The 14,587-nt window shown below is 40.5% G+C and overlaps 1 protein-coding gene across 1 annotated transcript in view; it reads left to right on the top strand.

The window, feature by feature from the left end:
* RICTOR (RPTOR independent companion of MTOR complex 2) overlaps nt 1-14,587 on the top strand; it is an 80,889-nt gene that overhangs the window by 29,666 nt on the left and 36,636 nt on the right. Inside the window, exons 5-8 of the mRNA XM_054986497.1 lie at nt 3,702-3,833; nt 8,097-8,160; nt 11,232-11,358; nt 13,667-13,836. Of these exons, the coding sequence (XP_054842472.1) occupies nt 3,702-3,833; nt 8,097-8,160; nt 11,232-11,358; nt 13,667-13,836 (493 nt within the window). The remainder of the gene's footprint in view (nt 1-3,701; nt 3,834-8,096; nt 8,161-11,231; nt 11,359-13,666; nt 13,837-14,587) is intronic.

Raw genomic sequence — 14,587 nt, 5'->3', positions numbered from 1 at the left:
GTAAATATTAAAGAGTATCTTTACTACTTAGGAAATGACACACTGCTTGTGTTCAGATAACTTAATGCTTCAAGAATCCTGAGAGGATCTCCTTTTTTTCCTCTCTCTTTGTTTTTTTCTTTTAAAGCCTTCAGCCATGGCAGATTTTTGTTGGCAGGAGCTGGTCAGGATAAAAACTAGAAGGCATTTCTTCTTCTGTGCATTCATTCGACTTTAGGCTGTTAAGGTTATTTGCCCCTGGGTTCAAATGCTGTTGGGATGTGTGGGGTTTTTTGCTACTTTCCCACAGCATTGTGGTGCATTTGCACATCTCGTGAGGTTTCCCCAGCCTGTCTCCGATCTTTGCCATGTGAAGTTTTGAGAAAGATTGCAACAAAGCCTGGATGACTCCCATGTCAGTGGGAAAGTTGGGATTGCCCTTGTCCTCACATCAGCCATTTCCTGTCCCCAGAGGCTTTTTAAAATGGTAATTGAATATTGTTATATCATTATAAGGTCATAACAATCTGTGTATCAGGTTCTCAATTAAAAAACGTGAAAAGTAAATCTCTAGTCCCCTTCTGTTTTAAAAATGCAAAGGAAAAGTCACATCTCTGCAACAGAAAGGGGCTTTTGTAAAAATGAAACCTGGGAATCTGGAGAACCTCGTACAAAGATTGTTATGGCGATATTTGGTTGCATTTTTTTAAAACAACCCTGAAAAGGCCTTGTTGGTGCTGGGAGTGGGAGAATGGGCAGTGCTGGAAGGCTGAACAGGGAAACTCTGGGGAAACCTACTATGTGGGTGTCGTGTTGCCACTGCACTGATTTGGCAGCCGTAATGGGGAAACCACACAAGCTTGTCCTTATGTAAGAAACAGCAAAGTCTGTTTTGTCATATAACTGCCCTGCTTGCCCCACCCACCATACAAAAATAAATAATACCAGCCAGAAATAGGAGCTGGTGTAGTTACTGGGCACATCAGGAACAAAAGGTTGTCCAAATATATCAGGTGGGCACCATCTGGAGTGATGCAGTAAAGCCATAATATAAACTCATAAACTATTGTGCTCTATGATGATTAAAAAGATGTTTTACTCAAAGTACATAGAGAAACAGTTTTAGTAAGTTTAAAAGTAAATTCAATTTCAAGAGAATATATGCTTACATTAAATTCAGACATTTTTGTACACCAGAATATTTTTTAAATAAACTTGATATAGCTGAATTAAAAAGAATATTTTGTAAAACATCTGTTTTTATCTACCCTACAGACAATATCTTTGCAACACTATGAAAAGTTTCTCCAGTAGCACAGTCACAGGAGAACCATAAATTTTAAGGTCACGTTGACCCTTGTTCCATGGAAAGCATCTTGTTATTTACAACACCATAATCTTCTTTGCTATACTCTTGGTTGCTGATGGTTGCTTGGCCAGTCTGTGGATAAACATCAGCTATTCATAATTTAATCCTGGAGGAGCCAGCTGATTTGACAGATATTGCTGGGACTTGGTCGGTCAGGGTGACAAGAACTGATTTCTCTTAATTTTGCCCTCCAGGTTCTTGTTGCAAAAACAGCCCAAAATTTTAATATGCCTTAGTTAGCAACTAAGGTATCAATGTGTCCTCAACTACTTTGCATTTCCCCTAAAAAGAGCAGATTTGTATCTTAGTTTCTTGCCTACAAATGAAGGTTCGGTTCTCTCTCTGTGGAATATAGGACCTCTAACCAGCTTTGGCTTCCTTGGGCCACACTTCATAGCCAGTTTAAATTATTGCTGTACGTGTGTGCTCTGCCTTTGAAGACTTCAAAACATAGCAGTGAAGCTGCTTGTCGGCTGAGATGTAGGGAACTCCCCCCACACACTTTTAGAATACCTACAGTGGTGGAGATCGAACTCTTGTCACATTTCAGAATACTGGTTATTAGCTACAATGCCTTAAATAGTCTGGAACTTCGGGTGTTTGAAAGCTCACTTGCTCCCATATGAACTTGCAAGTTAATTTTGGTTGTTATCAAAGGCATTTCTCTCTGTGGAGGTAAAGTGAGTAAGAATGAGAGCTGGGACCTTTTCTGAGGTGGTGTAAAAATTATGGAACTCTCCACAGGAATTTGTCTGGCATTCGGATGGTTGAGCTTTAGCTGCCAAGTAAAAATATTTTTATTTTCTCTGTTTCTGTTGGATTTTGTTTCTAAGTTTGGATTGATTTTATCCTTTTTTTTGTCTTGTCTATTCAATTTATGTTTAGATGCTGCTGATTTTATAATGAAGTACTGCAGAGTTCCCAATTCTAAACACTACTTCTTGGCACTACTTTCTTATTTGTGTGTTGAGACCTATATCCTCTGTCTGTCTAGCTGGCTGTGAAACATCAAGCAGCTCAGAGGTCCTCTAAGGTCTTAGATTTTAAACTTCTGCCCAGTAACCAAAATTTTCCTTCCAGAACAAGGTAGCCGCACTATTGCATTAAAATCAGTGAAAATATAGACATTGCTGTCTCTGACAAGCGTTATAATATACTAATAGGAGTATAGATATCACATTTCTGTATTGTGATGGAACCATAAAAGGTTATATTAAAAATGCTCGTGCTCACCTTAGTAGGATTGGTTCACTCACTGAAATCAATTCTTTTGCAGTAACAATAGTTACAGTCAATTTTTTCCTGTTGTTCATTTGCTAGAGATCATCTATAATTTTACCCGCTTGGTTGTCCTAACTGCCATATAGTGTGCTAAGAACCAAAAAGGCCTCTGATTATAAAACAGCCTATAAAACAAGATTATAGCTCAGATTGCATGTGGGATGAGGATGTAGGATTGGCTATAGATTACTCTAATAAGAATCATCAACGGATAACAGAAACAAAGAACTTCTGTCTTATCTATGGTGATAAAGAATTATTATATTAGAAGATGTCTAGATACCTGCTTCTGAACTTCACACAAAAACCCCATTAATGTGTACCAGCCATAAAAAGAATGGGCTCTGCAACTGGAGAGTCAAAGGCCCCAAGGTAGATAATTTCCTGAAATAGCTGCAGAGGTAAGCAAAGAACTCTGTCATTAACCAATGTGATCACAGGGAAATATCCTCCCTGACCCTGAAAGTGGTGAACAATTGGCCTCTGTTTGTATAAGCAGGACCATCCAGCTGAGCCTTTTGAGAAGTATAAGCTCTTTAGCACTGAATTGTTTTTATCTAAAGGAGCTTCAAAACAGGAAGTGTAGGGCCACACACATTTTCCTCCTCCTTTCCAAAAAATGACATCAGTGGCTTAGATGGTAAGTATTGTTGAATGCTCTCTGAACTGTTAGTTGAATTTTAGTAATTGGCAATAGTAGGAGATTCTATTCAGCTTTGAAGCACAACCCATGTTGTGTTGCTGGCATGTTTTAAATCTTTTGTGTGCTTGGAATTGTGTGACTGTATAAAAGGAGGGCAGATATTTCTTCCTTGCCCTCTTGGCAGCTGGCATTCTAACTTGCTCTCAACACTAATACTATGTGATGTTTTCAGCAGTAGGAGTAATGTTGGCAAGAAAAATACAGTTTGGTTTTCACAAAGATTTCAGGATCTTCATACCTCAGGTATTAGCGGCAGCAGATCTGTGTGTCCAAACATGGACCCAGCCCTGTCGCATAGAACAATAATGGTGGGGAGACCATTTACAGTAATATAAAACTTGTGTGTTTTTCTCATTCTTTGCCTTGTAGTTTGCGGTTAGCTTTACTGAATGAAGCGAAAGAGGTCCGAGCAGCAGGGCTACGAGCCCTTCGGTATCTTATCCGAGACTCCAGTATTCTGCAGAAGGTGTTAAAATTAAAAGTGGATTACTTGATAGCCAGGTAACTTAAATTCCACGTTGCAATTAATTGCCTAATCCAGCTAACTAATCCAGCATGTTTTTCACTGCAGTGAATCATTATCTGTGAATCACTTTAATTGTACGTTGAAATGAATGAAGGATGCATTCCTTGTGTGACTTTAAACAGCTTATCTGCTTTTAAAATTAAATGGGAAGTGCAGAAACAAGTCTCATCACTAAATGTTGATCGTATAGTCTAGCTTTGTTACAAGACTGTTGGGATTTTGGAGTCTGAACCGTGTGCTTGTATATCTTTGAAAAGCAATAATTTCTTAGTGACTGCATTTCATATAGCTATATCATCCATGGTTGTTGTGGGTTTTCCGGGCTGTATTGCCGTGGTCTTGGCATTGTAGTTCCTGAAGTTTCTCCAGCAGCTGTGTCTGGCATCTTCAAGAAGATGCCAGCCACAGCTGCTGGCGAAACGTCAGGAACTACAATGCCAAGACCACGGCAATACAGCCCGGAAAACCCACAACAGCCATCGTTCTCCGGCCGTGAAAGCCTTCAACAATATATCATCCATGTTTTATTATCTGATTACCCAACAATTATTGTCATGTACCCTTAAGGGAGAGTACAGTATATGAGGGTAACGATACTTCTTCACAAACTAGTTAATAGCTATTAGACTTTTTATTAATGTACTTTATTGTAAAATTACATTGCAAGGATTACCCCCTCACCCATGTGCTGCCACAACGATTATTCTTGTACCCGTTTTTCACTCACACTCATTAAAAGTAACCCACACAAAGCCAGACTGGAGAAAACTTTATTGCCTGGTCTAGCACTGAAAGAAGTCGCATACTGGCAGCCGGGATAGTTTTTTCTCATGGAAGAAAAGAGGACTTCTCTCTGTTTTTCTTCTTAAAAAAATGTGTATCTTGAGTAAGCTGTATGTACATTCCAAACCCTAAGTATGGCTGTGGATACTAACATTCTTGCATGACCAGCTGAGTGCAAAGGGTTTAGTTTGTCGCACAGGATCATAATATTGGAATGGGAGGCTAAAGAGGAGCTTTAGTGCAGTTCATTTGATTGTTACTTAATTTATTTTAAAAAACGTATGCCTCACCTTTCTGCTCTCATCAAGGACACCAAGCATCTTGTGAATTAAAAACATACATAATAAAAACACATATTTAAAACATCTTTTAAAAAAACCCACATCTTTAAAACCAAACAAAAAGACAACATTCAAACAATTAAAAACAAGAGTTCAGTAGCACCTATAAGACTAACTAAATTTGTGGTCTTATAAGTGCTACTGGACGCTTGCTCTTTTCTGCTTCTACAGACAGACTAACAGGGCCACCTATCTTGAATTAAAAACAAGTTAGCATAAATATACAATACAGTAAAATACACATAAATAACAACAATTAAAAACGGGATAGTAAGGAAGGCTCACTAAGGAAATGCCAGAAGAAACAAGAAAGTCTTCACCCTCTGGTGAAAGATGGTAACACAAGGGGACAAATGAGCTTTTCTGGGAACAGAGTTCCAGAGTTTTGGTGCCCTTACTGAGACAGCTTTAATCTTCTTTGACAGCAGCCAAAGAAGAGCCTTGGATAATGACCGTAGCAGTCAGGTTCCTAGGCTAGTAGGCGGGCCTTTAGATATGGTGGTCCCGAGCCATGTAGGGCTTTAAAAGTCAACATCAGCATCTTGAATTGTGGCTGGAAAGAGATTGTGAGCTAGTATAGATGGGTCCCTGCAAGCCAGTCCAGTCAACACCCTGGCTGCAGCATTCTGCACCAGTTGAAGTTTCTGAACACTTTTCAAGGGCATCCCCACATAGAGTGCATTGCAGTAATCTCATTTAGATTGATCCCAGGCAAAACTGCATCTAGGCACCAGTTCAGCCTTTCTGAGATTGGCTGGAAGCGCAAGATAGAGCTGAGAGTTTTAGAGATGTAAAGATCCAAGTGTCACCTGTATATTGGTGAACCCCCCCCCCCAAATCTCTGGATGACTTTACCTGGCAGTTTCATGTAGATGTTGAAAAGGAAAGGAAACAAGATGGAGCCTTGTGGGATCCCACAGACCAAAGGGCTGAGCAGCCGTCCCCCAACACTGTCTTCTGAAATGTACCCTCCAGGTAGGAAGTTGGAACCCCCTCAAAACAGTGCCTCCGAGTCCAAGGCTAGAAAGGCAGCCCAGAAAGGTACCATGACCAGTTGTATCAAAAGCTGCTGAGAAGTCCAGGAGACTAAACAGAGTCACACCCCCTCATCTCACAAGTCATTCGCCAGGGTGAACAAGACTGCTTCAACCCCATAAACAAGCCTGAAAACAGAATGGAAAGGATCCAAACATTCAAGAATACTTGAATTTGCCCATCCACTACCTGTCACCTTGCTTAAGAATGGAACATTTGAGACTGGTTGATAGTTTGTGAAATCTCCTGACTCCAGGGTTGTAGTAGACCCACCACACCCTGTTTCAAAGCTGAGGTGAGCATTCCCTCTGTTGGATCCAGTCAGCCCTCCCCCTTCCCTAAGAGATTTAAGTATCCAGAAAAGGCATGGGTTAGACAACTGGTGGTGAGCATCAAATCTCCTCCTTGTTGTGTTTGTATGTCTATATTGTGATTGTATTGCTAAAAAATTAATATATACATTTAAAATACTGTTTTAATGTTTTAAATGTTTAATGCCTGCTGCCTTGGGGACCATATTTATTTATTTATTTTAAACATTTGTATGCTGCCTTTCTACCCAAATGTGATCCCCAAGGCAGAATATTTGGGAGGAAAGACAGCATATAAATATTTCAAATAAATAAAATCAATAAAAATAAACCTCCAAGGGACTCTGCCCACATCTTCCAACTGAATAAACTGAAAAGTATCCCTAACAGCTGGATATCAGTGCCCTGCTACTATCTGGCTCTGTCACTGCTAGCCAGTATGGATATTTTATCTGCAAAATATTTCACAAAATGGTCACAGTGGGACAGTAAGCAGTCCATCTCCTCCTGCAGGCAAGATTCCATCCAGTCTCTAACTACTCCGCTGACTTACATTGTGCAGATTCAACAGTGGTGGAAAAGTATTGTTTCTTTATGCCATCATCACTGTCACAGATGCACTTCAAAGTGAGCTTTAGCCTGTGTCCTACTGGATTTGTCGCAAGTCTTCCTCCATTGTCACTCTAGGTATCTCCATTGTCTTTTCATCACCCGCATCCCCACAATAAACTAAGGTGGTGCCTGGGCTCTAACACCTGAGAAGAAGGCTCCTGGGAACAATTGGTTCAGACTTGTTCATTTCAGAGGTCAATCAGAGCATCAACAGGAGGACCAGCATATCAATAGAAAAATCCCCTAGAGCTGTTGGAAAGCCATTTGGATCTCTCTGGGCTTTCTCTGTGGTAGCCCCTACCCTGTGGAATGGCCTGCCTGAGGAGGTCAGAAGAGCCCCCACTCTCCTGGCTTTCCGCAAATGATGCAAAACCGAATTATTCAAAAAGGCCTTTTACTCAGAGAGGAGGGCTGCATTGTAGGGAGGGGATCTCAGATGCTTCACTAATGTATTAGGGACCATAGTCTTTACCACTAAGTTGCCTTTATCTGTTGCTTTAAATACATACTCCTATATACTACCTTTGCTTCATATTGTCTAATGTCAGACCTAGAATTGATTATGATCTGTTTCAGCATATCTTCAACTCTGTATTGGATTCTTGCTAATGCTATCTCTTTGTAAATGTGAATTTATTTACCCTATGGCATTGTTTATGGAAATGTCCTTGATACCGATTGTACTAATCTCACACTATGTAATCCGCCTTGAGTCCCAGTGAGAAAGACGGACTATAAATGACATAAATAAATTTTAATAGTTCCCCCACCACTGCTGAGTCTTGGTATCCCTGCAGGTCTAAACCTGAGTAAATAGTGGTCTGCCCATGACACAGGAACCATCATTGATTCCTCGGTACCAGAACAAAATACCAGATGGTGACCTGCACTATGTGTAAGACCAGTTATTACCTGAGACAGGCCTATAGCTGTCATGTTGGTTTAGTGGCAACATTTTATCACTGTATAATATGTAATATTTATGAATGTACCAGGGTAGTAATTTCAACATTCACTGTTTCAGATGATATGAATCTGCACTTTAAATGTCTGCAGTACTGGCAGGATAAAATTAAACATTTTATTCTTCTACTTGAAGACAAACTAGGAGTTTCAAATATCTAACCTACATATTTTTAACTTTTTAAAATTTTAGGTGCATTGACATACAGCAGAGTAATGAAGTAGAACGGACGCAGGCGCTTCGTTTAGTAAGAAAGGTATGGCGGCTGAGATGACAGTACACTGCAGTATTATGTTGAATGGCCCCATACCAAGTTGTATATGACTGTGGAAGTGTTGACTACATTGCTAACACTTGGATCTAGCAGAGGATTTTCAAAAGCAGGCAGGATTTCCATCCACATTGCATTACTTTCTTGCCTTCTCCCCCTCTAATGTAGTCCAGAATGCTTCCTGAAATGTTGCTCCTGAGGGATGGTATGAAGGGGGAGCTGTAGGTCTGCGGCAGGAAGGGGCAGTTGGCAAAAATTGTGAAAATCTGCTGGATCCAAACCCTTGCTTTCAGTTTTTGTGAAATGCCCTTGAGCGGGGTGGTGAAGTCCAATTCATCTGTTGCATATGGCGTGAAAATTTGGAATTACTATAGTAAATGAAAAGATTCAAGTCCAGTGACACCTTAAAGACCAACAAGATTTTCAGGGTACAAGCTTTCGAGAGTCAAAGCTCCCTTCTTCAGATATCTGGTATCAGTATCTGATAAAGGAAGCCTTGACTCTCAGATGCTTGCACCCTGAAAATCTTGTTGGTCTTTAAGATGTCACTGGACTCGAATCTTGATGTTCTGCTGCAGAACAGCACAGCTACCCACCTGAAACTGTATTCAACAAAGCAAGCCTCCTTTGTGCTAGGAGCCAAGCCTTTTCAGTTTCATCTCTGTGCTGCTTTTAATCTCAGTGACGGTATTTCAAGAGCTTCTGTAGTATTCCAGTAAATATTTTTAAGTATACTTGTTAATTTGAAATAGGAAACCTATCCCATAAACAGCTACAGAGCTCTGAGATCTTTGCAGTTTACAAAATTAAAATGCAATCTCAGGGTGTATTATGTGTATTATGCTTCAGTTAAAATCAAGAATTTTGTTACTTGCTTACACAGACCTACCATTTTGGGAATTCTGTTCTCGTGATGTGTCCTACTCCGCTGCTCCAGAGGAATGCTTCTAAAAGTTATTTCAAAGAAGTTATTAAGGAAGTTAGTCAAGATAGCTCCAAGTTGCTGCTGTTGGCAGTAGTGAATACTTGGAAAATAGGACAGCATACAAGCTGATTTCCAGTGCATTAGGAGAAGAGATTTTGGTTTCCGCCATTTTCATTAGATCAGGCTATAGATGTTAAACGATTAACAGTGTCTTCCACTTTCAGGCCATGTAAAACAGTGAAATGGTGCTAGCTGTAAGAGATCCCTTGTTTGTACTTTCCTGCCCACCCATGAAGAGTATAAACTTGTTCATGTTCAAGAATATAAGGCTTTGTTTTGTGGAAGAGATCAGTATGCCTCCTCTGCCTCTGGTGCAGTGGTACAACACAAGAAGAATTAATTAAATGAAAGGTTCTCTTTTTGTAGGTGGGGAATAGTGTGGGTTTTTCTTTGAAGCCTAGTCTGAAGGAGCTTCCTGTTCTGTGGGCAACAGATCATGATTTACAAAGCAGCAGTTTCCCAAAAAACATTGTATAAATAAACCTTTATCTCATGCTTAAATGCTGTGCAGTCATCTTACATAGACTTGTTATTGAAAGGTGATCTGCAAATAAAACAACTTGCTCCCCACCCAGCTGCATTTGGTACTTCATAGAGAAAGGTTTGAATTGCTAGGAAGTGGGGGTGGGGGGAGAGTACTTTTGTTCCTACAAAAGCAGTTCCAGATATTTTATAACAACTGAAAGTTCTTTGCTTCAGGTTTACCATTCCCGCCCCCCCTTAATTTAGAGTAGTAGGAAAAGAACAACAGATGCATGCATTGTTCAGTCTTTTCTTTTCAAATATTTGTAGAACATGTACAGTTTGTGTCTTAATGTTAACAGTAGTTATAGGTTAGGAGTAGAGATGGGCACAAACCTGAATACGAACCAAAAAAACCCATGAACCAGCTCGGTTCATGGTGCACGAACCAGTGGTTCATGGAAGCTCGTTTCCACAAACTTCCACGAACTGGTCTACTGGTTCGTTTGGTTCATATTAAAGGGCAGTTTAAATGGCCTTTTCCCCAGGGCTGGGGGCTGGGGTGGGGGGCTCTGGGGCTGGGGTTTGTGGGGTTTGGGCCATTTAAAGGGCCTTGCTGCTTGTAAGTGGCAGGAAAGGGCCCTTTAAAAGATAAAATGCCCCTTTCCCTGCTGCTAAGCAGCCGGAAAGGGGCATTTAAATCCCACGAACTACAATCTGGTTCGGGAACTTGCCCCAGTTCATGGGAGTTCATGGTTCCTGGTTCGTGGAAACCCACAAACCATGAACCGCATGGTTCGGTTTTTTTGCGGTTCGTGCCCATGTCTAGTTAGGAGACAACATAGAAAGGATTGCCTTTCTTGCTTCTCTTCTCCCATCCAACGTTCATTTTTCTTAGGGCTGCTTATCACAGCACTTTTGAAAGACTTTCCTATGAATTTGAGCCTATGTTACTGTTTTCATGGTGACGGTCAGCATAGTGGGGAAGTGGAATCACCTCTGTCCTATCTTCTTCCTTGCATGTCAAATTTACATTTGTACACTTGAGGAGAGTGATCTAGGTAGTCAGATTTTATGGTGTGCAGATTGCCTGGATTGGGTTCTTTGCGCATCGGCCTCTACATACGTAGGTCCACTCCTATGTAAACATGAGTCTGACTGCGCCAGCATCAGGCAGGAGCAAGCCCAGGAGCACATTTGAAACTGTGTTACTCTTATGTGCCTAGCTTGCTACATGGTTTATCCTCTTCATGAAGATCTCAAGAAAGAAGAGCCTGCCGTTTAGCTCTGCTGAAACAGTTTATAAATGACCGTGTGTTACTCATTAGTTACTGTTAGAAAATTGAACAACGACAATGAAGGTGTTCTTACTGTTGCTGCTTCCCTCGTAGGCTACAGTGCAAAGGCTAGGTCATCTACCTACCTTGTGCAGACAGAAATTCTAAACAAGGAGGTAGATGCAGAATGGGAAACCAAACGTTCATACAAAGGGGGGGGGGAATCCAGTTTAATTACAAACAAGCTGATTCTGTTAGTATAACCCCTTAATCTTACTAAAAATGCAATGCGTGCATTCCTGTAACAGTGTTTTTTTCTTTGATTTTCACAGATGATCACTGTGAATGCTTCATTATTTCCTAGTTCTGTTACCAATTCCTTGATAGCAGTTGGAAACGATGGCCTTCAGGAAAGGGATAGGATGGTTCGCGCATGTATTGCCATTATCTGTGAACTGGGTAAGCACCTTCTTCAAGAAGCAAAAATTTTGAAACAGATGAACACAGGAGTATTCCACTGCAGGATCAGACCTAAGTTCCAGCATTCTGCTTTCATTGGTGACCAGCCAGATGCTCCAGGAAAGCTGTTGTATATAGCTTTCATCTGTTGTTTCTCCCTGTTGTCTGTTAATCATGGGCTTAGTTCCATTGAACATTTTAAGCTGCTTTTGCTAGTAGCCATTAATAGTCCTGTTTTCCCATAGTTCCTTTTGTTTTAAGAGCCATCTGCAATAATGGCCATTGCAATATCCTGTGTCTAAGTTGCATAACTATGAATTTTTATAATTATCTGGGGGGGTTTCGAACTCTTTTTTGGCTTGTTTGTTTATCTTTCGACCCGTGACTTGACTACAGTGGTCCAGGCAATGGTCACCTCTAGGTTAGACTTCTGTAACGCACTCTACGCAGCACTTCCCCTGAACCTGATTCAGCGGTTACAGCTGGTGCAGAAAGCGGCAGCATGTGTCATCACAGGAATACCAATGTGCGAGCATATAATGCTGGTATTGTGTCAGCTGCACTGGTTACTGATGGAGTACCAAGTCAGGTTCAAGGTTTTGGTTTTAACTTATAAAGCCCTATGCGGACTGGGACCAGCATATCTGCGGGACTGCCTCTCCCCATATGAACCCCACAGGACTCTCCGTTCTAGTGTGAAACATCTAATAAGGGTCCCTGGCCCCAGGGAGGCCTGCCTGGCATTGACCAGGGCCAGGGCCTTTTCAGTCCTGGCCCCAGCCTGGTGGAACGTTCTGTCTAACGAGACCAGGGCCCAGCAGAATTTGTTATCCTTCCGCCGGGCCTGCAAGATGGAGTAGTTCCACCAGGCGTCTAGGCGGTGCTAGGCGGAACCTCCTGACTGGTAGATTACAGAATATGCCCTCCCTACTGGCAACTAGCAGCTACCTCCATCGAGTACACAGTCCTCACTATGATGCTCTGGAGATGGGTGAAGGTTGGTTGGTTGCTGTGTCACTATAAATATGTATATATCTGCATTTTTAATTGTGTAATTTGGAATGTTTATGGTTTTAACTGGTATTAATTATTTAATGTGTTTTCATTGTACGTGGTTGTAATCCGCCCTGAGCCTGCTGGTGTGGGGAGGGTGGAATAGAAATCAAATTACTAAATAATAAGAAATAATTATATTTCTGCCATGCTCTACAGATCTCTCAGATGATTTCCAATAAGAAGTAAAATCATAAGAATGTTCCTAAAACTGAGAGGGGAATAAAAGTTCAAGACTAAAACCAAATGGCTCAGTTCAGACAATTCAGGAAACCAAAATATGCAGGCTTGTGTGCGCCTTCTCTCCCCGACTCATACATGTGGCTTTCCTTTCAGTGAGAAAATTAGTGCAAAACTGGTTTACAGTGAAGTCCAAACACACAAACTATACTTTGTTTCCTCCAAACCAGAATTAGCAATCCATTTGTTTTTCAGTTTTGGCTTGGAGGGAAAACAGAAAACACACTCCCTCTTTGGAAATCAATACCAATCAAAAGTCATTTGGGACATGCTTTCGAAGACTCATTGGAAAAGTTTTTAACATCCCTTTTGAAAGAAAATATGAAAAATTAGCCTGGTGAACCTTTCAGGGAAAGGAGTTCTGCAGTATAGCACAACCACTGAATAGGTCCTACTCCTCTCATCCATTCGGCAGCTGATGAGGAAAGGTATTCGGAGCAAGGTTGCCTCCTGCTCAGCGTGAGAAGACTCTTATAGGAAAAATTCATTCCGTTTTATTTTCCTTGGCTAATGGCTACTCCTTTGGTATTCTGGACAAAACCTTATAAAACACAGCAAGTCAGATATTTGGCTCATTGCACAACTGTACCCACCTTTGTTGTTTACTTCACCCCCTATTCACTGATCACTTGAAATGGTGCTTGAGTCTCTGTCAATAGCAATCTGGGCCTGCTGAAATGTAAATGCAGGACTTGGGTTAGGTACCACAGATTGTCTCCCTCTGCCTTAAAATCTATTAATTATTTGGAACTCACGTACCAATTTATTCCTTTGAAGCAAAATTGAAAATGGCATGAATATCTATTTTGTCCTTAAACAGCGTAAAATGGGATAGATTTACAAACCAGCCAGTTTGGCCTAGTACGGGTCATGAATCTTTCTCTGTACATGTGGTTTAAAATAACTGTGTAATCTTATGCATACTGTCAGATACATTTAGATGATGACTCTGTTTCAGGGTATCTTACAAAAGCGTTTAAGAGTCATCATTAATTGTATCATTCTGCTCTTTCAGCAATTCAGAATCCAGAAATAGTTGCTCTTCGGGGTGGTCTGAGTACCATTTTGAAAAATGTGATTGATTGCCAGTTAAGTCGCATAAATGAAGCTCTCATAACAACTGTCTTGCATCTTCTCAATCATCCAAAGACTCGGCAGTATGTGCGAGCAGATGTTGAATTAGAGGTAGGAGGGGCTGTATGTTGTCCAGTTTTAGCGTACCTGTACTACTACATACTAAATTAAGAAGTTTTTTTAACCCAAGTGGGCTCTGTGAAGTTTATGCAACTCCTAACAAACACATTCTAATTGCTTCAGTGGGAATTTTTGCTTTCTGTATTATTAGTTGCTCTCTCTCAGGAATGCTTGAGTAATAAAAAGTATTGTAGAGTAAGCTTTTCAAAGCTGCCAACCTGATTGTAAGATTATTAGTTTGGTATCTGTTTAACAGTAGACTGAGGTGCTAGCTTGCTCAAAGGTTAGAAATAGGCCTCCTGGTAAATTTCCCTTTATGCACTCTACCTTTGCTCAACTTTGCTTAACTGAGTCCTGTAAAGAAAACAACAAGGTTGATTGATCATTTTATCTAGGAAAAGCACTATAGTATAGTATAGGTGGAAAGAAACATGATTATATATATTTTAATGTTTAACACACAGCTACAGTGCAAATGAAATTTGTCTAATGCAGGCAACTAATAAAAAGATATGGAATGGCAGCTAGTACTAATTGCATGTCTTGCATTATATAGTATAAGTGATGTTTTGTAAGATTTGCCTTTATAACAATTTATGATTAATAGGAAATAAGTGAGCCTGTGCTTTGAAGGACGAGGAAATGTTTTAGTTGCCTTTAAAATGAATAGTATAATGATGAACATCAGATAGCAAAAACAGTGTATGGTGGAGGCACTGAAAATGACTCTAATCTTTTTGCT

The sequence above is a fragment of the Eublepharis macularius genome, chromosome 8 (genome assembly GCF_028583425.1).
Source record: "Eublepharis macularius isolate TG4126 chromosome 8, MPM_Emac_v1.0, whole genome shotgun sequence".
Taxonomy (NCBI): domain Eukaryota; kingdom Metazoa; phylum Chordata; class Lepidosauria; order Squamata; family Eublepharidae; genus Eublepharis; species Eublepharis macularius.
The sequence above is the reverse complement of the archived record's forward strand: the minus strand, read 5'-3'. Positions and strand labels throughout refer to the sequence as shown.